Consider the following 20084-nt stretch of genomic DNA (forward strand, 5'->3'; position numbering starts at 1 on the left):
CTTTCTATTTATTATTATTATTTTACCTATTTTTCATGTATTCATTTTATTTCCTAACCATTTTATTTTATTATTATCTATCTGTCTGTTTGTTTGTCTTATTATTTATACTACTTTGCCATGGGAATAAGTTGTACTATGTTTGCATATTTGAAAACTTCCAAATAAAGTATCCCCCCCCAAAATTTTTTTTATTATTATTATTATTATTATTATTATTATTATGGTCACAGTGGGTGCTGGATTTTCCATTCGGGCTGCCGTACAAACATGGCGGTGCAAGATGGCTATATGTAGATATAAAAGAAGAATTTTAAGGCTACGAAAACCAAAAAAATATATATATATTTTATAGCGATAAAACTTATACAAATATATTCATGGGTAGTATATTCAGATTTTTGCCAATTATTACACACTGGTCCTTTAATCAATAAGATCTGTTTCCTGAAGCGATACTTTGAAGCTCTGTATTGATTTTGTATTGATAAATTACATGTTGTATCTCAGTCTCTAGTTGATGGTCAAAGTCCTTTTGTCCAGATCGCACAAAAAGTGTTTACTACGATGCAGGACCTGTGAGGCTGCTGTGAGGTCTGGGTGGACACAGATCAACTGTATTTGTTTGTTTATATGATGAGATTTTATTTCTACAAATTGATTATTGAGGGGGAAAGAAAACAGTTTTAAGATTTAAGACAGAATAAGTGATGTGAACCTAATAAAGTGACCTAACCCTGACCTCTGATCAGTTTCTGCTGCTGGAGCAACAACATGAAGTAAATGAAATGCTGAGTCAGCGTCGCCTTCATCTACTGTGTTTTCCCACTGTCTTGAGGTCAACTCCTCAATGAGGAAGTTATTTCTTTTTTTATCTTTTCTTTTCTTTTTCTTTTTTTCTTTTTTTTTTTACTGTGACCCGTTTCCCAGAATGCATCAGACCCAGATTGGAGTCAACACAGTTTTTAACAGCAGCACCTGACCTCAGCTGCTGTTCGGCCTTGACACAATTCAAACAAACAGCAAAACACACAGTCAATCATAAACACATTACTTTGTGTGTGTGTGTGTGTGTACAGTTGCAGATATATTACAGCTCATTTACCGGCTGTTACATAAAACACCATAAATGCAGGAGGAGTCACCGCCATCACCTGATACCTGCCATGTTAATGTTTGGTGAAAGTTAACGAACTAATTCCTAAGTCCACGACAGTTTCACCTCGATAAGAGAATCTCAGCAGCAGCTTCGTTTAAGAGTAAACGACAGGGAACTGAAAGTTTGGGTTTTGTGTTTGTTCTATTTTTACTGTGTGAACATGAAAGTGTAAAGCTCCATACAGTATAAAGGTAGATGTTTGTGTTAAAGCTCCATACAGTATAAAGGTAGATGTTTGTATTAAAGCTCCCCCCCCCCTCCCCTCACCAGAGACTGCCTTCATCAACTCCTGCTAACACTTCCATATTCCGCACATTCTGTGACAAACTGTAAACTGTTTTCTTGTCTGTCCGTCCTGGGTGAGGGATCCCTCCTCTGTTGCTCACCCTGAGGTTTCTCCAATTTTTCCCTGTTAAAAGGGTTTTCCACGGAGTTTTTCCTCAGTCGATGTGAGGGGTCTAAGGACAGAGGATGTTGCTACGATGCCATGTAAAGCCCTTTGAGACCAACTGTTTGTAAAAACGGGCTATACAAATAAAATTGCCTTGCCTTGCCTTGTTAAAGCTCCATACAGTATAAAGGTAGATGTTTGTGTTAAAGCTCCATACAGTATAAAGGTAGATGTTTGTGTTAAAGCTCCATACAGTATAAAGGTAGATGTTTGTGTTAAAGCTCCATACAGTATAAAGGTAGATGTTTGTATTAAAGCTCCATACAGTATAAAGGTAGATGTTTGTATTAAAGCTCCATACAGTATAAAGGTAGATGTTTGTATTAAAGCTCCATACAGTATAAAGGTAGATGTCCATGTGTATTGTGATTATAAAGCAGCTCTAGGTTCTATATTAATACTGTGAAAGTATCAAAGCCTCAGTCCACAGAGAAATGCACACAGCCTGTATTCAGAAACTGAGCCTTAAAACCAGCCGTCAGGACTTCCTGTCACTTTGTGATGTCACATCGAAGCCCCGCCCCCTCACCACCTGGACCCACCATCCAACAAACACTTGATTTTGGTTTCTCTGAGTGTTTTATTCTGAAACCTGCTCTATTTTTTAATTGTTTTTATTTAGAAAAACACAGTCGACCAATCAGAACAGAGACCCAGAGCCTCCTCTCTTCTGATTGGCTGACACAGTCCCCTTACAACCCTCTGGAACATTCATTATGTGTCTGACAAACAATGAAGTCTTACATTGAGCTCTATGATCCAGAGCAAGGTGATGAACAAGAGGTCGAAGGTGACGAAGAGGCAGAACGTCCTCCTCACGTCCGAGATGCATTTCTTCTCCACGGCTTCGTACGACTCCACCCTCGCGCAGATGGGCGTGGTGGCGGTGGCGGACCCCATCCCTCTGCCCGTCAGCCGGGAATCGGCGCTGCTGCTGCACCGGCTGTCCATCGCTGGCCGCCGCGCCTCCCCTCCCCCTCTCCCTCTCCTCTGGGCTGGGCTCGGCCTCCCGCCCGCCGCTCAACGCTCAGAACGTGGACTCGCGCTCAGAGGAGGCGGAGCATCGGAGCAGGACGTGGACTCACTCAGTGGAGAAATACTGCATCACTGCATCTAAAGCGAAAAAGGTCAGAAAACAACATTAGTCCAACAAGGAGTCAAATTGCACTTTATTATCTCCCCACAACATCATAGGCCTCTGTCAGTATATTTGTGCTTTGGGGAAACGTAATTTCGATCCCCTGTGTAACTGTCAGCTACATTGTGTGATTGACAATAAAATTTACTGAACTGAACAAACATCACATTTAGGTTTCACATTAACGCTGTGAAAGTATCAGAGAGAAACGCACACAGCCTGTATTCAGAAACTGAACCTAATGATACGTTCACAACGAAAACCGCAACTGGCAGACGCTCATTTTCATTTTCAATGGATGCTTCTGTGCATCTGAGGCGCTGCTTGAAAGTCCCGCCCCTTCGGCGTTGCCAGATGCCAACGTCTGGAGCGTCCACAGGCGATAATGACGCTTTTGGTGTGAACATACAGTTAAAGAGGAACTATGCAAGTCTGAACGCTTTTCCTCTGTGTCTCTAACCCTCCTCTCCTCCATGTGCATTTGTTTTAAAAGGAAGCCAGCGAAAAATCAATCCATGGAGCGGTGGAAAATGTTATATATTACACAATGTTACGACGTGTATGAATGAATTGAATGAATTTATATTTATTTACGTGTCGTGCACCAATCAAGGCGCCCAGCCCATAAAGGCTTACAAGACACATTATCATCATATTTAGACACCAAACAAAATAATCAGAGCACAAACAAAACCAAACAAAAACAAAAACAGAAACCACATGGATTTCACATAAATAATTCACCTCTTCTTTTTGACCAGGCACTTTTTATGAAAGTAGCTATAGTAAAGACTTCCTTTCTGAAGAACCATTCCAACTTTACCTCATCATCAACCCAAAACAACTCAGGTTTCACATTTTGCATTTTCTGAAACAAAAACTGCCTGGCTTCGTCATATAACGGACAATGAAACACAAAATGCAGTTCATCCTCAATTACATTTAAATTACATTATATTTGTTTCTTAACCATCATAAACAAAAGATTGCAGGTTACGGAGCTCGTTTGTGAGATGCCAGGTCGAAGACAGAGAGCCTGCGTTCTCACTTAGTTTTGTTTATTTATTTATTTCATTAATTTATCGAGCATAAAACTAAAAATAAAATAAAACTTATAAAAAAAACAATGACAATACTGTAACTCTTGAATGAAAGGGGGCAGAAAGAAGCGAACTTATATTGTCTACCCCTTGAAACAAGTCACAGGTCATGTAGTTAACTATCACAATTACTCCAGAGCTTTTTAATTAAGGTAAAAATGTAGCATAGCCACGGGAAAAATCCTGCTTAGTTCCTCTTTAAAAGAAGCCGTCAGGACTTCCTGTCATTTTGTGATGTCACAACAAAGCCCCGCCCCCTCACCACCACCTGGACCCACCATCCAACAACTTGAAAGATTTTGTTTCTCTGGGTGTTTTATTCTGAAATCTGCTCTGTTTTTATCGCGTCACTTTAGAAAAAAACACACTCAGCCAATCAAAAAAAGGCTCAAAGTCCTCTCCTCTCTTCTGATTGGCTGGAAAACTACCTGTTGTTAACTAGAGCTCCAGAAAGAAATTGAGAGAGGAGATGGAAAACTACAAATACATTCCTTTTATGGATCAACATTTCAAAATAAGACACTGATAAACTTTAATTGTTTGCTCTATAAAACACAGGAGGAGTTTTTTGTGTGTGAAAACTTCTGACTTTTGACCACCAACATCAGATTTAAAGTCCACTTCAAACAAATCATTATTACACTTCCTCCCATTCCTGCCATTGTTTGGCTGCTTTGACCTTTGACCTCTGTGCAACTCTTGTTGTTTGCAATGTCTGTGTTTCAGGAAGTGAAGCAAACTGTGCTTCAACGGAAAGTCGCTCTTACACAGAACAAAACTGCAGTGTGGCCTCATCATTTTCACATTTCAAATCCAGCTTCATCTCAGTCAGCGTTTAACGACTTTTAATAAACCACAATCCTCTGATAGTGACTGAGTGGCAGTTTGCATGTTGTTGTAGTTACTTGGCATTAAAGGAGATAAACTGCGACCGACCAACACGAGTCACACCATGTGCTGTCATTTCCCCTGAAACTAAACTCTCCACCACTTTCAGCTTCCTCCTCCTCAGCCTTTATATCTGCACCACACTCTCACTCAGCGTTTTTCTTTTTTTCCCAAAACAAGTCAAGATAGGTTTCTTTCTTATTCAGCTTCCCCAAAAAACTGTAAAGACTGTAAAATCTAAACATGATGACACATCGACTCATTAGATACATGGTCACGTTGGAAAACACTGATATGTGCTTTTTAAAAATGGTAGGCTAAATAAATATCATGAGTCACAAATCTACAGATTCTGATTCATAAAGGAAGTTGAATTATTCTCCAATACAGTGTTGTTGTATTGGGTTTTTTTTTTTTACTGTTTCTAATGATGTTTTAAATACTGATGTTTCCAAGTGATTAACCACAGACTGTTGTTCTCTGTGTAGCTACAAACTGATTCTGGGTCAGATCTGCAATTTAAGGAATGTGAACGCACCACGAGGACGAGACAGACCTGAGTTACAGCTTAAGAGGAGTTTCCGGGGGGAGGGAGGGGGCTGCAATAAAACCAGATTCACCAGTTCCAGCAAATGTAGGAGAGACGAGAGTGCTGCGAAACATTATGTAAACACAAATAAATAAAGTTAAAGTTGAAGACCAATGAATTATAACCAGTGAATAACTGATGTTAAAAGGTATAATGTGTAGGAATTACCCCCATCTAGCGGTGCGGTTGCATATCGGAACATATTCTTGATGTTGCATTCACGTGAAATCGGGCAGACGTCAGACAGACAACAGACGCTGCATGTAACAGGATAAACAAGCGTCTATGTAAACAAGTGGTCCGCCACCACGAGGCAAAACAACACAGGCCTGATGATATGTTGTCATGGTGATGTGGTATTGTTTTACCGTCTTTCTCTCGTGGAGTAAAATGACATCCGGTTGGTTTTGCCGACGGCCGTCTGCCTGACTGCACCTGAATGCAACACCAGTGCCTCCGTCCTTCCTCAGACTACACAGTGGTGACAGTTTTAACAGGCCGAGCCGTGGTTACCTACGGTCACGCTGCCACTGAACGTAAAAAATGGCGATGCAACATGTGACAAAGATGTGACATTGCTAAAAAAATATCATCATGATCTGTGTGTTTAGATTCTTTTCAGACTTTTCTTAGGTAAAAAAAACAAAAAAAACCCTTCATGGATTTTTTTTTTTTACAGATTAGTGGATTTCACTGAAACCATACGTTGCTCTGGGCTAATCTGTCTTAATGCAGTCACGCAGCAGAAACTCTTTAGGTCTTGTGCTTCTTTAAGACCAAAGCATGTTTGTGAATCATTCCTCATTAGTAGACGTAAGAATAACAGCTAATTAAAGCAGAAGAAAGCGGAATATTTGTGTTAATACAAGTGTTAAATAGTTATATCTTCAGACGGCAATCACTTACATAGAGTGTTTGGTCTGAAACACGGGTCTGTCAGTTACTCTGCTCTGCTGTAAGCCGAGGAGAAAACTTTCCTTGTATCCTACAACCTTAATCCAATGAGGAGAGAGAACGGCATGAAGGGGCGGTCCTCTCTGTGTGCAGCCAAGGGATGCGCGTGAATGTGGTGACGTAGGGACGAGGGCGGGGACTGCTAACTCCATCTGCTGACAGGAAGTTAGCCAAAACGACCGGATCGCTTACTTCTGCTTTAATTACAGCTGAATTAGTGGATGATCTGATGAACACACACACAACTTTACTTTCACCTCTGTTTTGGTCTCCACCCACACCTACGAAAACTTAAGCTTCTATTCGCTCCACTCGGTATAATGGACACTTCCTGTGTTTTATTTTGAAGGGTTGACTCGTAAAAAGATCTAAAACACATCTCAGTGTAGTAGTTTTCCATCTCCTCTCTCAGCTTCTCTCTGAAGCTCTGGTAACAACAGGTCAGTGTCAGCCAATCAGAAGAGAGGAGTAGGCCCAGAGCCTCTCTTCTGATTGGCTGACTGTTTTCTAAAGTGATCCATTAAAAAAAAAATAGAGCAGATTTCAGAATAAAACACTCAGAGAAACCAAATCCTGCAAAGTGTTTGTTGGATGGTGTCGTCCAGGTGGTGGTGGGCGGGGCTTTGGGTGGCTGCTTTGTTGTGACATCACAAAGTGACAGGAAGTACCGACAGCTCAGTTTCAGGAGCACAGGCTTTGTCCATTACCCAGAATGCTTTGTTTACTTTTTTTTGCATAACAAGTTAACAGTGGACAAATTGAAACCAGCAAACTGTAAATTCAATACGTTTTTGGAAAATACATAGGCTACAGTGTCATTTTGCAAAGGTTTGGGCACCCCAGTTCAGTAAGTCGAAGATGAAATGATCTCCAAAAGACATAAAGTTAAACATGAAACACTCTTTTGCAACATTTTAATCAATATCCATGTATTATTTTTAGTTTTCTAGAGTTTCAGAGTGAAAAAAGGAAACAAAGCAGCAGCCTGCAAAAGAACAGGAAACCCAGGAGACTTGAGCTCTCAGATAACTTTGACCAAGGTATCAGACAAGATATTTACTATTTACACACTGTGATAGTTTCCAAAGGGGGGGGGGGGGCTACTAGCTACTAACTATGCAGACAGCCCTTTTCCTTTTCTGTTATTTTGAAAATGTAAAAGGTGAAAATGGTAAATAAATAAATCATATAGTTTAAAATGTAACAGGAATATGCCATCTGTAACCTTTGGAGATCATTTCATCTTCCACTTGCTGAACTGTTCACATTAACAGAAATCTTTTGCATGACACTGTATAAGTATTGGCCCCCACAAGGAGAACTGATAAAACCAATACCACCCACCCCGCCAGTGAATGAAGAAGCTCTACGTGCAGAAAGAAAAGAGGAAGTCTGAGGCAGATACTGTATATTGTTGTCACTGTCTGATAAGATCAGCGCTGCAAGCAGCAGTAAAATCAGTGATTGCTATGAGAATGTATCACAGTAGAAAACAGAACCAGAGAAACTAAAAACTAAATAGGCTACCGAACACTAACTAAAACTAAAACCCGAGTGCCTGAAAAACTAATTGTCAGATCAAAGAAAATAAAACTGATAATTTTCAGGTAAAAAGCATGTAATGTTATGATATGATCTAAATTAACGAGGCCAATGTTGGAAGACCTTGGGACACACAGCAGCGTATGTGACTCAGTGGTGTAGTCTGTGATACTCAGGTAGCCGATACTCAGTCAGAATACCCACTGAAAATGCATTAATATTTTATGCACTACAACAAAACTGTCTATGTGATACAGGTATGAACAGTGAAACCCACCTAAAAAGCAGCATACCCACTACAACACCACTGATGTGACTGATGCAAGGTTCAGACTCATTATTTTGAGTTAGTAAGTCAAAATAGAAGAAAGTATCCCAATTATTTTGAGTTATTAAATCTTATTTCCCCCCATCAAGTGGCAGAAATGGGCTTCCATAGCCTATGACTGATATAGACAGTCCAGACTTCAGCATCTCTACAAATAAAACCCAGTGATGAACCAAATAATGATAAAAAACCTGCAGCAGGTGACGTGACTGGTGAAACTGATCAGCTGGATACGGAAACACACAGAGAGAGAGAGGAATCTGCCCAAGGCCAAACTGCAACAACATTGTGCACAGACAGTGCAACACCTGAGCTGCTTCACCTGGAGGGTGCACGAGCAAATACCGAGCAGGTGACGTTGAAATGCAACGAAGGAAGCAAAAAAGAAAAAGAAAAAAATTACATAAAATAAACCCGGTGCAGCTGTAACTCGGTCCAAGGATGCCATGATGACACAGAGGTGTTTACAGCATCGTCCGGCAAACTGGTTAGTTAGTTATTTCAAAGCCGTGTGTCAACCCCGCGGTTGTTACACCGACTCCTCTGCTCTTCTTACCCCGTCGAAGCGGCTCCTCCGGGCGGATTAAATGTGCTGAAACGAGCCCTTTGGATGTTTTTTTTCCCAGGCAACCTCCACCTCATCTGTTTCCCCTTCGTCTGCTGCTCGCACCGGAAGAAGCTACGACTGCATATTTTAAAGCCGAGACAGACGCAAAGGATTCTGGGATATGGAGTCAGTGCTGCGCTGTGTTTCAGGTGCATTTTTTTTGTCGCCCCCTGGTTGTCATGTTGGACACAAACAGCTTTTCCCTCAGGAGTCAGACTGAGTTATACAATAATACAAAAGAATTTTAAAGTTTGTTTGGCATTTGCACAATTGTAGAATAAATAAAAAAAAAATAAATAAAAGATAATAAAAATAAAACATGTGCATCTTTAAACCTCACCTATAAAAGGTAGTACACAAATAACAAAGCAAAACAAAAAAATAACATTGGTATACTTTAGCTTAATACATTACACACACACACACACACACACACACACACACACACACACACACACACACACACACACACACACACACACACAACAATTAATTGTAAGTTAAATACAAAAGAAAAAAATAAAATTAATTCACAAGGCATTACAGAAGCTGAATTAGTATTAGTAGTAGCCTACCTATTGCGTACAACAATGTTTTGTAATCAGAGCATTTTTTAGTTTCAGTTTAGGAATTAGTCAAGGCAAAAAAGACAAAGAAAACACCAATAAATAAAATGACATTGAAGAATAGGCTAAAAACACACAGAAAAAGCTGCCAAAATATATCATATACAAAAAATTTAGGTCCATTAAAGTACAAAAGTGGCTGTGATGTCCATGGTAACAGTTTTGTGTTTGCCATTAATCTCACTGTGGCTGCAAAGACCTATTTTGGGAGCGTGTTCGGTGTGTGATTATTATGCTGTCTGGTTGTGCCTGAGATTGTATGTTGATTGTTTGTGTCTGAGCAAGGTGGGAAAAATGAGGTGTATGAACATTTTAAATATGTTTTAGAGATTTAACTTTAAATTTTCAAAACTATTTTACATCTGAATCTTAAAGAACAATCATCTATCTATATGGTATTCACTATTTGTAGGCCTATATTTGTCTTGTTTATTAATTACATTGTTATATTTTTTAATATTTACATGTGCAATAGAAAAATGATCTGAAAAAAACAGTTTTAAAGAATTTAATTTTTAAAAACATAAATGAAGCTGTCAATAAAATTAAAATAGGCTATAGTATAGTTTTCGCCATGTAGTCCAGGCAAAATAGCGTTTTCCGACAGACTAATTGTAACAGAATGTTTTTCACCACACATCAGTTCTTTGAGGTGTCCAGAACAACATACTAAAAGTCCTAAGAAATCCTACTTGGGGAAATATGTTTAATTCTCATCAATCCAAGATTGATTTACCGTGTAGGCTATATGGTGCCAATAAGGCCACACAGCCATACGCCCCCAATGGGGCTTTTTTTTTTTTACTTTACTGCTATCACAATGAAACTTTACACAATGAAAGTATTCATGAAATGTAACATTTTTTTGTATTACAAGTTTCTTTGAAAATAAATGTGAATATGCAAATGAGCCATACACTAATCAAATAGGCTATGCCCAATACACCCTAGGCTACCCCCCCCCCCTTTACTCCGACCACAATGAAACTTACTTTACACGATGAAAGTATACATGAAAAGTAAAATTTCTGTATTTCAAGTTTCTCGGAAAATTAATTTTAAATATGCAAATGAGCTCAACACTAATTGACTTATGGTCAAGAAGCCATAAAGCCGCAAGCAGCAAAAACAGGGGCCAAATAACTAACACATTCATGTCCATTCAGTAAGTTAACTTATGTACAATCTGAAGTCACTTGCCACACTTGACCTATGCATACACACAATTTGATGTCACTTACCACACTTAACTGGGTCACTAGTTGCCACAAAAATACTTATATTGACCTTAAGGGCCCTATTTTCGTGGCGCAACTCAGGGGGGCGCAGCGAGGCGAGCCCTGACGCAGCTGGCGCAGTGGCATTTTCCTCCAGTGCAACAAGGTGCGCAGCGGATTCGGTAAATTGGCAGACTGCTGTGCGCTGAGATGGGAGTGGTCGCGCAGCAGGGGGAGGTGTCGACAGATTCACCTTGGCGCAGTGACAATTTGTTGCCGATAGACCGCGCGGAGAGTGCGCCGAAAGCTCGCCAGCTCCAACCTGGTCTACTCTCAGCGCAAGGCGCAGCAGCCAGCGGACTGGTATTTTGACTGCCCAGCGCGCAGTGCAGACACGTCACCAAGACCTCACAGGCAGGTTTCCACAGTTCCAGGCACATTTAAATGCAATTAATAATAATAATAATAATAATCACAATAACCCCTATTTATTGTAACTATCTGAATCAGCACATACACGTATATCTATATCGATTGTCCCGTCACACTGATGACAGATCAAAGGCTGTCGGCATGCGTAATGGAAACTCAGCCTGACTGAATTAACACAGATGAAACCAGGGAGGGACTGAGACAGCCGTGGATGTCCCAAGAGCAGGTGTTGACACTACACACTGTGCTGTTGCGATGATCGCTATATTTATTTATTTACTTATTGATTTATTAGAGGGCAGCGGCCGCATTGTCACGCGACCATAACAAATAAAACTGAAAACAAATAAACTATCATCTCTCACAGCAAACCACAATCAACCTCGGCATCATAGTGAGCAGATATTCACATCTCCATCTCAGGTAAATTCTAAAGAAAAAGAGAGACGCTCCATGATGCCTCCTTTACGCACAGCTGTTTGTTTATGTTGTGATCTGTGCACACGGGTTTAAATATAGGTTACTAAATATGAGTGTCTTTATTAATGGAAAAGGTGTGTGTGTGTGTTGTTTTTTTTTTGTTTTTTTTACTGGGCAACAGCTCTCAATATGTCAGAGCAAACCTGGATAACATCATAACCTCCTCCCTCCCACACTACTTTTGCATCATCAGCCCGTGAGGTCTGTTCGCGCAACCGGACACTGCCAGCTTGGACCGGACCAGAACATCAGTTTCCTCCCGTCTCACTTGCAGTGAGAGATGATAGTTTATTTGTTTTCAGTTTTATTTGTTATGGTCGCGTGACGATGCGGCTCAATACATCAATAAGTAAATAAATAAATATAGCAGATCATCGCAACGGCACAGTGTGTAGTGTCAACACAGCAGTAATCCATCCTCATCTTTCATCTGTGTTAATTCAGTCAGGCTGAGTTTCCATTACGCATGCCGACAGCCTTTGATCTGTCATCAGTGTGAGGGACAATCGATATAGATATACCTGTATGTGCTGATTCAGATAGTTACAATAAATAGGGGTTGTTGTGATTATTAATTCCATTTAAATGTGCCTGGAACTGTGGAAACCTGCCTGTGAGGTCTTGGTGACGTGTGCGCACCAAGTCAATTGCCTCCCTCTTCCACGGTGAAATCAAACGTCCGCCTCGCGCGCGCGGCGGATTTAAAGGCGAGGAGAGGCGCTCATTTGATTGGTGAAGATCTGACTCGGCTGTGTCAAACCCACTCCACGCCTTCTCTCCTCCCTCTATGCCATTTGCGCCGGTGGGAGGGAAGTAGGCGGGAAGTAGGCGTGATGCGCCCCGCTGCGCTTCGAAGGAAAATTGCAAACTGCTCCTGGACACGCCTCATTGGCGAAGCGAAGGCGAAGCGCAGGGCAAATGCGCCACACCTGCACCTAGTTTACGAAAATAGAGCCCTAAGTATTGATTGCACAGTCTTGTCTCCAGTTGCTTTCTAAATCCACTTTTAGAAATGACTTTCCCCCCAGTTTGCAGAGAACATCAGAAGAAAGTCAGAATACATTAAAGTTGTTTCAACGACTGTGTGTGATGTTATGTTAAAGCAGATAACAGCGGCACGGCCGTTTCGGCTAATGCTGTGTTCAAGGCAGGCTTTTGAAACCGTAAGTTACAGCTTCAAGTCACAACTACGACTTGGTAGCGTTCCAGGTAGAACGTGCTCGTGTTTTTACCGTCCTGTTGTCTGTGAAAGTTCCCTATAACGGCCACTCGTAACTTCCGACCCGTGAACTCGTACCAGATCGAACTGGTATGACTTCACAGGAAGGAAAAACACAAAGTACGAGTTTCCTTGAACGCACCATGAGTTAGCAGCCCCCGCCCTTGTCAGGCATCAATTGGTCCTCGTGCTACGTCACCACATTCACGCGCATCCCTTGGCTGCACACACAGCCCTTCATGCCGTTCTCTCCCCTCATTGGATAACACTTGTATCCCACAAGGAAAATTTTCTCCTCGGGTTACAGCAGAGCAGAGTGACGGAGAGACTCGTGTTTAGGCTGAAATACTTCATGTAAGTGATTGCTGACGGAAAATAGGACTATTTAGGACTTATATTAACAAAAACATTCCACTGATATCTGCTTTAAATATGCTGTTATGTTCAACAACACATGAGCGGGACTAAGAACTAAGTTATTTGGCCCCTGTTTTTGCTGCTTGCGTCTTTATGGCTTCTTGACCATAACTCAATTAGTGTTGAGCTCATTTGCATATTCAAATTCATTTTCCAAGAAACTTGTAATACAAAAAATGTTACTTTTCATGTATACTTTCATTGTGTGAAGTTTCATTGTGGTAGTAGTAAAGGGGGGAAAAAACAAGCCTATTCGGGTGTATTTTGGGCATATTCCATTCGTGTATTGCTCATTTGCATATTCAAATTCATTTTCAAAGAAACTTGTAACACAAAAAAAATGTACTTTTCATGTATACTTTCATTGTGTAAAGTTTCAATGTGATAGCAGTAAAGGGAAAAAAAAATAGCCCCATTGGGGTGTATGGCTGTCTGGCCTTATTGGCACCATAGACTTTATACAGTAAATCAATCTTGGATTGATGAGAATTAAACATATTCCCCCAACTAGGATTTAATAGGACTTTTAGTATGTTGTTCTGGACACCTCAAAGAAATGATGTATGGTGAAAAACATTCTTTTACAATTACTTCTATTTTTGGGTCCAAAATGAGGTAGATTGCCTGGACTAATATCCATCCTTGAATGATATCCTAAAATGAATAGAGAAGAAAAGATATCATTTTCAAAGATAAACCGTTTTATTCATTTCACTTATGTTCACATCATTCACATAGTTTATTTCTACATTATTTATCATAAGTTTCTATTTTCATTTGAGTTTAGGTAAAGAAACATCATCATAAGCAGTGATCTCCTCCACAGAAAAGAAAATAATAAATTGTCTCCTAATTGGTGATTATCATAAAACCCCACAGACCTTAATTATGGATGGATTTAAACAACAACATTTGATCTGACAAATGCATCTCTGGAAATTGAACTAGAGATTACTGAAAACAAAATATCCCAATAGCCCAGGCAGTGTAAAGATAAAGAACTAACAAACACATCAATTTAGAGCTCAGAAGTTTCTATTTTCATGTGGAAAATGTGAGTTTAGGTAAAGAAACATCATCATGAGCAGTGATCTCCTCCACGGCTCCAGCTCCACCTCAACAAACTCAAACATCAACACAACAAAAAATGACAAGAGGTCAAAGTCCCGCCCACAATGTTTGATGGACAGGGGATCTCTGCAGTGCATAGACACAACAGCAATGAGCTTTTAGCAACAAACATGGAGACTAAAGAAAGTGATTAACTAAAATACAGATTTTAACCAACTGCACCTTCAATGATCTTTGTCTATTTGAGTTTTAAAAACTTTGCTGTGTCTCCAACAGAGAAAACCAAAACTCCAGCATGTAGAGGCTGAGTGAATGTGGTCTGGACTCTGTGGAGGAGAGTCATGGTTTCAGAGATGCTGTAGAAGGACAGAATACCTGCTCTGTGATCCAGGTACACTCCTACTCTGGAGGACTGAGGACCTGAGACTGGAGTCTGGATCTCGTTATGCCAAAATGTGAAACTGTTGTTGGAACAACGTAACATCCAAGATTTGTCATTACCTCCAAACACACTTCCTTCCCGTGCTCTGCTGATATTCTTGTATGCAACTGCTACATCAACTCCTCTCCACTCCACCTCCCAGTAACAACGTCCAGTCAGACTCTCTCTACTCAGGACCTGAGGATACATAGTGAATCTGTCGGGGTGAGTAGAATAAGACTGATATGTACCAATTAATGTTACTTTTCTGTTTCCCTCAGATAATAACAGTTCTGTGTGTGCTGTGTTTGGATCCAGTGTGATTTCCTGTGAATATCTTAAGAAGTCAGCTCTGGTTCTGGGCTCTGGTGGTGACAGTAAAACATCCACTTCAGTCACTGTCAGTGAGATGTTTGTCCATGTGTCTCTCAGAAGGTCCTGTAGTTTATCTCTGAGCTCTGACACAGCTGCTGTCACATCCTCAAAGTGTCTGAGAGGACGGATATTGATGCTGGATGAGTGTGTAGATGGACTGAGTGCTGACAGTGAGGGGTAGTTGTGTAGAAACTGGGTGTGATCCTCTGTGTGTGACAGCAGCTTCAGCTCAGCGTCTTTCCTCTTCAGCTCAGTGATCTCCTGCTCCAGCTTCTTCTGAAGCTCTTTGACTCCACTCACTTGAGTTTCCTGCTGGGATCTGATCTGCTGCTTCAGCTCAGAGCTTCTTTTCTCCATGAGACGGATCAGCTGAGTGAAGATCTTCTCACTGTCCTCCACTGCTTTATCAGCAGAGCCATTGATGGCCTCCACCTCCTGTTGAAGCACCTTCACATCTTTCTCTGTGTCCTGGATTCTCTGCTGGATGTTTTGTCGACTCAGCTCCAGCTCTCTCTGCCTCTCAGTCCTTTCTGCTGCAGCTGAGACTGTGTCGTGGCCTTTATGTTCATCCACAGAGCAGAGATAACAGATACACTGCTGATCAGTGCGGCAGAACATCTTCATCACCTCATCATGATGAGAGCAGATGTTCTCCTGGAGCTTCTTGGAGGGCTCCACCAGCTTGTGTTTCTTAAATGAAGGAGATTCATAATGAGGCTGCAGGTGTTTCTCACAATAAGAGACCAGACATTGCAGACAGGACTTGACAGCTTTGAGTTTTGTCCCAGTGCAGACATCACAGGCCACATCTTCAGGTCCAGCATAGCAGTGATCAGCAGGAGCAGCTTGGAGTCCAGTCTTCTTCAGCTCCTCCACTAAAGCTGCTAACATGATGTTTTTCACCAGGTCAGGTCTTATACGTATGAACTTCTTCCTACACTGAGGACAGCTGTAGATTTTCCTCCCATCGTCTCCATCCCAGTGGGTTTTAATACAGTTGAAGCAGTAGCTGTGTCCACAGGGAATAGTCACTGGATCCTTCAGTAGATCCAGACAGATGGAACAAGAGAAGGTCTCCTGGTCCAGATGAACTCCTTTCTGCGCCATTTCACCTCTCACAGACGACGACTGTCTGAGTTTCTGGTTTGAGCTCTGATCTAAACAACATGTGTCTCTGCAGTGAACGGGGCCTGTCAGCTCCTCCTCTTCACCACATGTTGGTTCCACCCATCTTCAAACTGTAGATCTGAAGGGGAGGGAACAAGGAAACACATGAACAGGGTGGAGCTTGATGAGTGTTGAATAGGGGTGTCACGATTTCGATTTTTTATCGAAATCGTAAGAAATTACGTCACGATCTCGAGCATCGAAGTCAAAGAGAGGATCGACGATCCCCCCCCAAGCTACAACTGCCCGTTGTCCCCATTGCGCACCAAGCGTCTTGTCAGTCACCGGTCCGAGTTTTCCTTTACTTTTTATTTCGAGACAACACTCCCTCATTCTCTCTCTCTCTCTCTCTCCCCCTCGCTCTCTCTCTTTTTTTTTTTTTTACCGGCGGTGTCTGCTGATGTGCACGTCTGCAGCAACCCAAACAAATGCACATGTTGACTGACTGTGGGCACCGCCAGTCTCATCAGGACCTGATCATCAGGTCCATGGCAGCACAGCAGCTGCTGCTCTGCCCCGCTGTCACATGACTCTCCGTATCAGCGCAATCTTGTTTACATTACATTAAGCCGACATCAGGAGAATAATGAGACACGACGGTAAATTAATGAAAATAAAATTATGATAATGTACAGATATAAATATATTTGTTTCAAAACCTTGGGGGCAATTTTGGCCCCAGGATCATTATTTTTGGGGGCATGTTACCTTTATATTGTAAAGAAATTATTTAAATGTGACCATTAGTGCCTAATGTGATACATTATGGAAATTGCATCACTTATATCCCATTCCCATCTTTTGAAATAAGATTTAGGCTACTGTACAAAATTTGATGAATAAAACCAATGATCGTAGACTGGACTAGTCTGAAAATAGCATAGGCATCTGTGCTGTAAGAAAAAGAAAAAAAATCGAGAATCGATTCGAATCGTGACCCTAAAATCGAAAATCAAATCGAATCGAGGATTTGGAGAATCGTGACACCCCTAGTGTTGAAGCAGGAAGAAGACAAAGGTGATCAGGTTGGACTTTGTTCCAGTATTAGGAGCAGTTTGATAATTTGTGTTGAACCTTTTATTTACAGTCATGCTCCTTTCTCATTTGTCATCAACTCATTTTCTGATCTTTTGTTTGTTTTCAAGGTTCTTATAATCACCTCTGAATCTGAATGGGATTTAATGAAACTATTGTAATTACTGGGCCTTATACAGTATACAATATCATTATAATGTTGACTTTTGTATAATAATACTACACCGAAAAAAAAAAAAAAAGCTAATTTCCAGAGCCAAAGACATCACATTTTCAATAATACAAGGAGCAAATCCTCACTTGACATATGACGTATTGTTGTCATATGTCAGTTGAATATTGTGATTTTTTCAGAAATACCTGGTTTATCATAAAATAACAGTATTTTCAGCAGGGGTTGTTCAGTGGTCTGTCCAAGGATGTTCTCTACTTCTATTCATCACTGTAAAATGTAGCTTTATTTCATTATTGGAAAACATGGGCCAGTGAATTTCTATGGTCTTTGTGGTCCAGATTAGTCTCTCTGTGTGGCTTAACTACTCATTCCCAGAGCTTTTAAACTAGATTGTACTAAATATCTAGAAGTCAGTTTCTGTCTTAGGGCCTTTAAAAAACTCCAGTAACTCACAGAGCTGATGAATGTCCCATCTGTACCTGTCTGAACACCTACAGATGTGTAGTGATGCTGCCATCTTTCTACGTCTTCCTACAGGCTCTACAGACCGTTCACTTCCCGCCATTTGAGTCAGATTCCCTCCTCGCGCTGAGACTGCTGAACTATTTAAACCTAACGGCCGTTCTAACCGTTAGTTCTCTAACTGGCTGAACAACTTTTTGCCTCGGTTAAATACGAAAAAAATCAACGAATTTCACAACAAGGGTTGGGATGTCAACAGGATTTACACTGGGAAGAGGTTTTTTTTTCAAGTCCCAAATACAGTTCCTGGAGGGTGAGTGACTATATCTCAGTTAAAAGACATGTAACTTTATATCTGATGTTACCTTACGTTTAGCTAGCACCAGCCGTTCAAGCTAGCGAGCCGTTAGCTACATAACCGGCAGTTGAGTTCATGTTTATAATTATTTCAAGACAAATTTTTCCCCCCTCTGCGACAGACGGAGGAATATCTCAGTCAACAATTATTAAAAGACACGGTAGAGAGCGTGTAAGTACTTACCGGCTGTTCTGGTGTTTATTTACGTTCGTGAGACAAACGAAGCAGCCCAGCAGGAGCTCTGTGCGGGAGAACGGGTCCAGAAGAGAGGGCTGAGGGAGTCGAGCTGGGCAGCGTTTTACTCTCCGAGCAAGAGGACGGCGCCCAGGTAAAAAAACCAAAAAAAAACCTTATACAATGTTGGCAGAGAAGGTCGATACGATTAAATAATACTGTTTTGATAATTAATAGAAAAAAGAAAAAAACAGAGCTTCCAGTGGTGAGATACATTTCGGCTGAGAATGGAAACTACACTTCCCAGGTGACATTGCGGTAAGAAAAACAGCCAATCCCTGCCAACATCATGTCACGCTCCAGGGTGAAACTGCCTTCAGCCGTCGACTTCCAGGCTGCGCAGCCTGGGAGGCTGCACTCTGGGCTGCACAAGCGCCACCCTCTACCGCAAGCGGCAGAGCGGAGTGATTCAACCGAGCGGCAACCTAAACAAACTGCGTAGCAACACTGCAAACTGCTTTAGCTAGATATTTAAGCTGTTTCATTCGACAAATACAAGCAAGAGCTAGATTTTCAGAGTATTTTTGTAACTAAACTGGTTAGTTGAGCTGCTCGATTTTTTAATTGCAAGTGCTAACGTGAGCTTAGCTAACTTTGTTTGTTTGTTGATACAAAAGGCATCAGCATGAAAGGCTGATAGCAGAGATTCCTTGCAGGCTGGCCATAATGCTATGATAATTTATCATATTCAGTCATCTGCCTTCAAGGCTGATTGTAGAAGCTGCCTTGCAGGCTGATTATTAGGTTAATGCAGATTTCACATTGCATATATTTTCATTATTGCCTTAGCTGCCTTCAAGGCTGATAGAAGCTAGTGCCTTGCAGGCTGATTATTAAGTTAATGCAGATTTCACATTGCATATATTTTCATTATTGCCTTAGCTGCCTTCAAGGCTGATTGTAGAAACTAGTGCCTTGCAGGCTGATTATTAAGTTAATGCAGATTTCACATTGCATATATTTTCATTATTGCCTAGCTGCCTTCAAGGCTGATTGTAGAAGCTAGTGCCTTGCAGGCTGATTATTATGCTAATGCAGATTTCACATTTCATTATTGCCTTAGCTGCCTTCAAGGCGGATTGTAGAAACTAGTGCCTTGCAGGCTGATTATTAAGTTAATGCAGATTTCACATTGCATATATTTTCATTATTGCCTTAGCTGCCTTCAAGGCTGATTGTGCCCTGCAGGCTGATTATTAAGTTAATGCAGATTTCACATTGCATATATTTTCATTATTGCCTAGCTGCCTTCAAGGCTGATTGTAGAAGCTAGTGCCTTGCAGGCTGATTATTATGCTAATGCAGATTTCACATTTCATTATTGCCTTAGCTGCCTTCAAGGCTGATTGTAGAAACTAGTGCCTTGCAGGCTGATTATTATGCTAATGCAGATTTCACATTGCATATATTTTCATTATTGCCATTGCTGCCTTCAAGGCTGATTGTAGAAACTAGTGCCTCGCAGGCTGATTATTTGGCTATATTGTATCCTTGAAGCCTTGAAGGATGCTGACTGAATAATGACAATTATACAATATGAAATTATCCTTAGCCTAATAATCTTAAAATTATCCTTAGCCTAATAATCAGCCTGCAAGGCACCAGTTTCTACAATCAGCCTTGCAGGCAGCTAAGGCAA

At 41.0% G+C, this 20084-nt stretch overlaps 2 protein-coding genes across 2 annotated transcripts in view; both read right to left on the bottom strand.

Moving 5' to 3' along the window:
• The window catches only part of stard3nl (STARD3 N-terminal like), a 16571-nt gene extending 7760 nt beyond the window's left edge, over window positions 1–8811 (bottom strand). The window contains exons 1-2 of the mRNA XM_085805464.1: window positions 8706–8811; window positions 2355–2723 (exon numbers count right to left, since the gene is read on the bottom strand). Of these exons, the coding sequence (XP_085661590.1) occupies window positions 2355–2561 (207 nt within the window). The 5' untranslated portion in view covers window positions 2562–2723; window positions 8706–8811. The remainder of the gene's footprint in view (window positions 1–2354; window positions 2724–8705) is intronic.
• A 5645-nt stretch (window positions 8812–14456) lies between these two features.
• LOC146969925 (tripartite motif-containing protein 16-like) lies at window positions 14457–16134 on the bottom strand. Its single transcript, XM_085805449.1, has one exon. The coding sequence runs from the start codon at window positions 16119–16121 to the stop codon at window positions 14457–14459; it is 1665 nt and encodes a 554-aa protein (XP_085661575.1). The 5' UTR covers window positions 16122–16134.
• Window positions 16135–20084: the final 3950 nt, after the last annotated feature.

The sequence above is a fragment of the Trachurus japonicus genome, chromosome 17 (genome assembly GCF_045865225.1).
Source record: "Trachurus japonicus isolate A0001 chromosome 17, Traja_1.0".
Lineage (NCBI taxonomy): Eukaryota > Metazoa > Chordata > Actinopteri > Carangiformes > Carangidae > Trachurus > Trachurus japonicus.

Excerpts from the sequence above, each read along its gene's own strand:
- LOC146969925 (XM_085805449.1), bottom strand. The coding sequence starts at position 16,121 with ATGGCGCAGAAAGGAGTTCATCTGGACCAGGAGACCTTCTCTTGTTCC.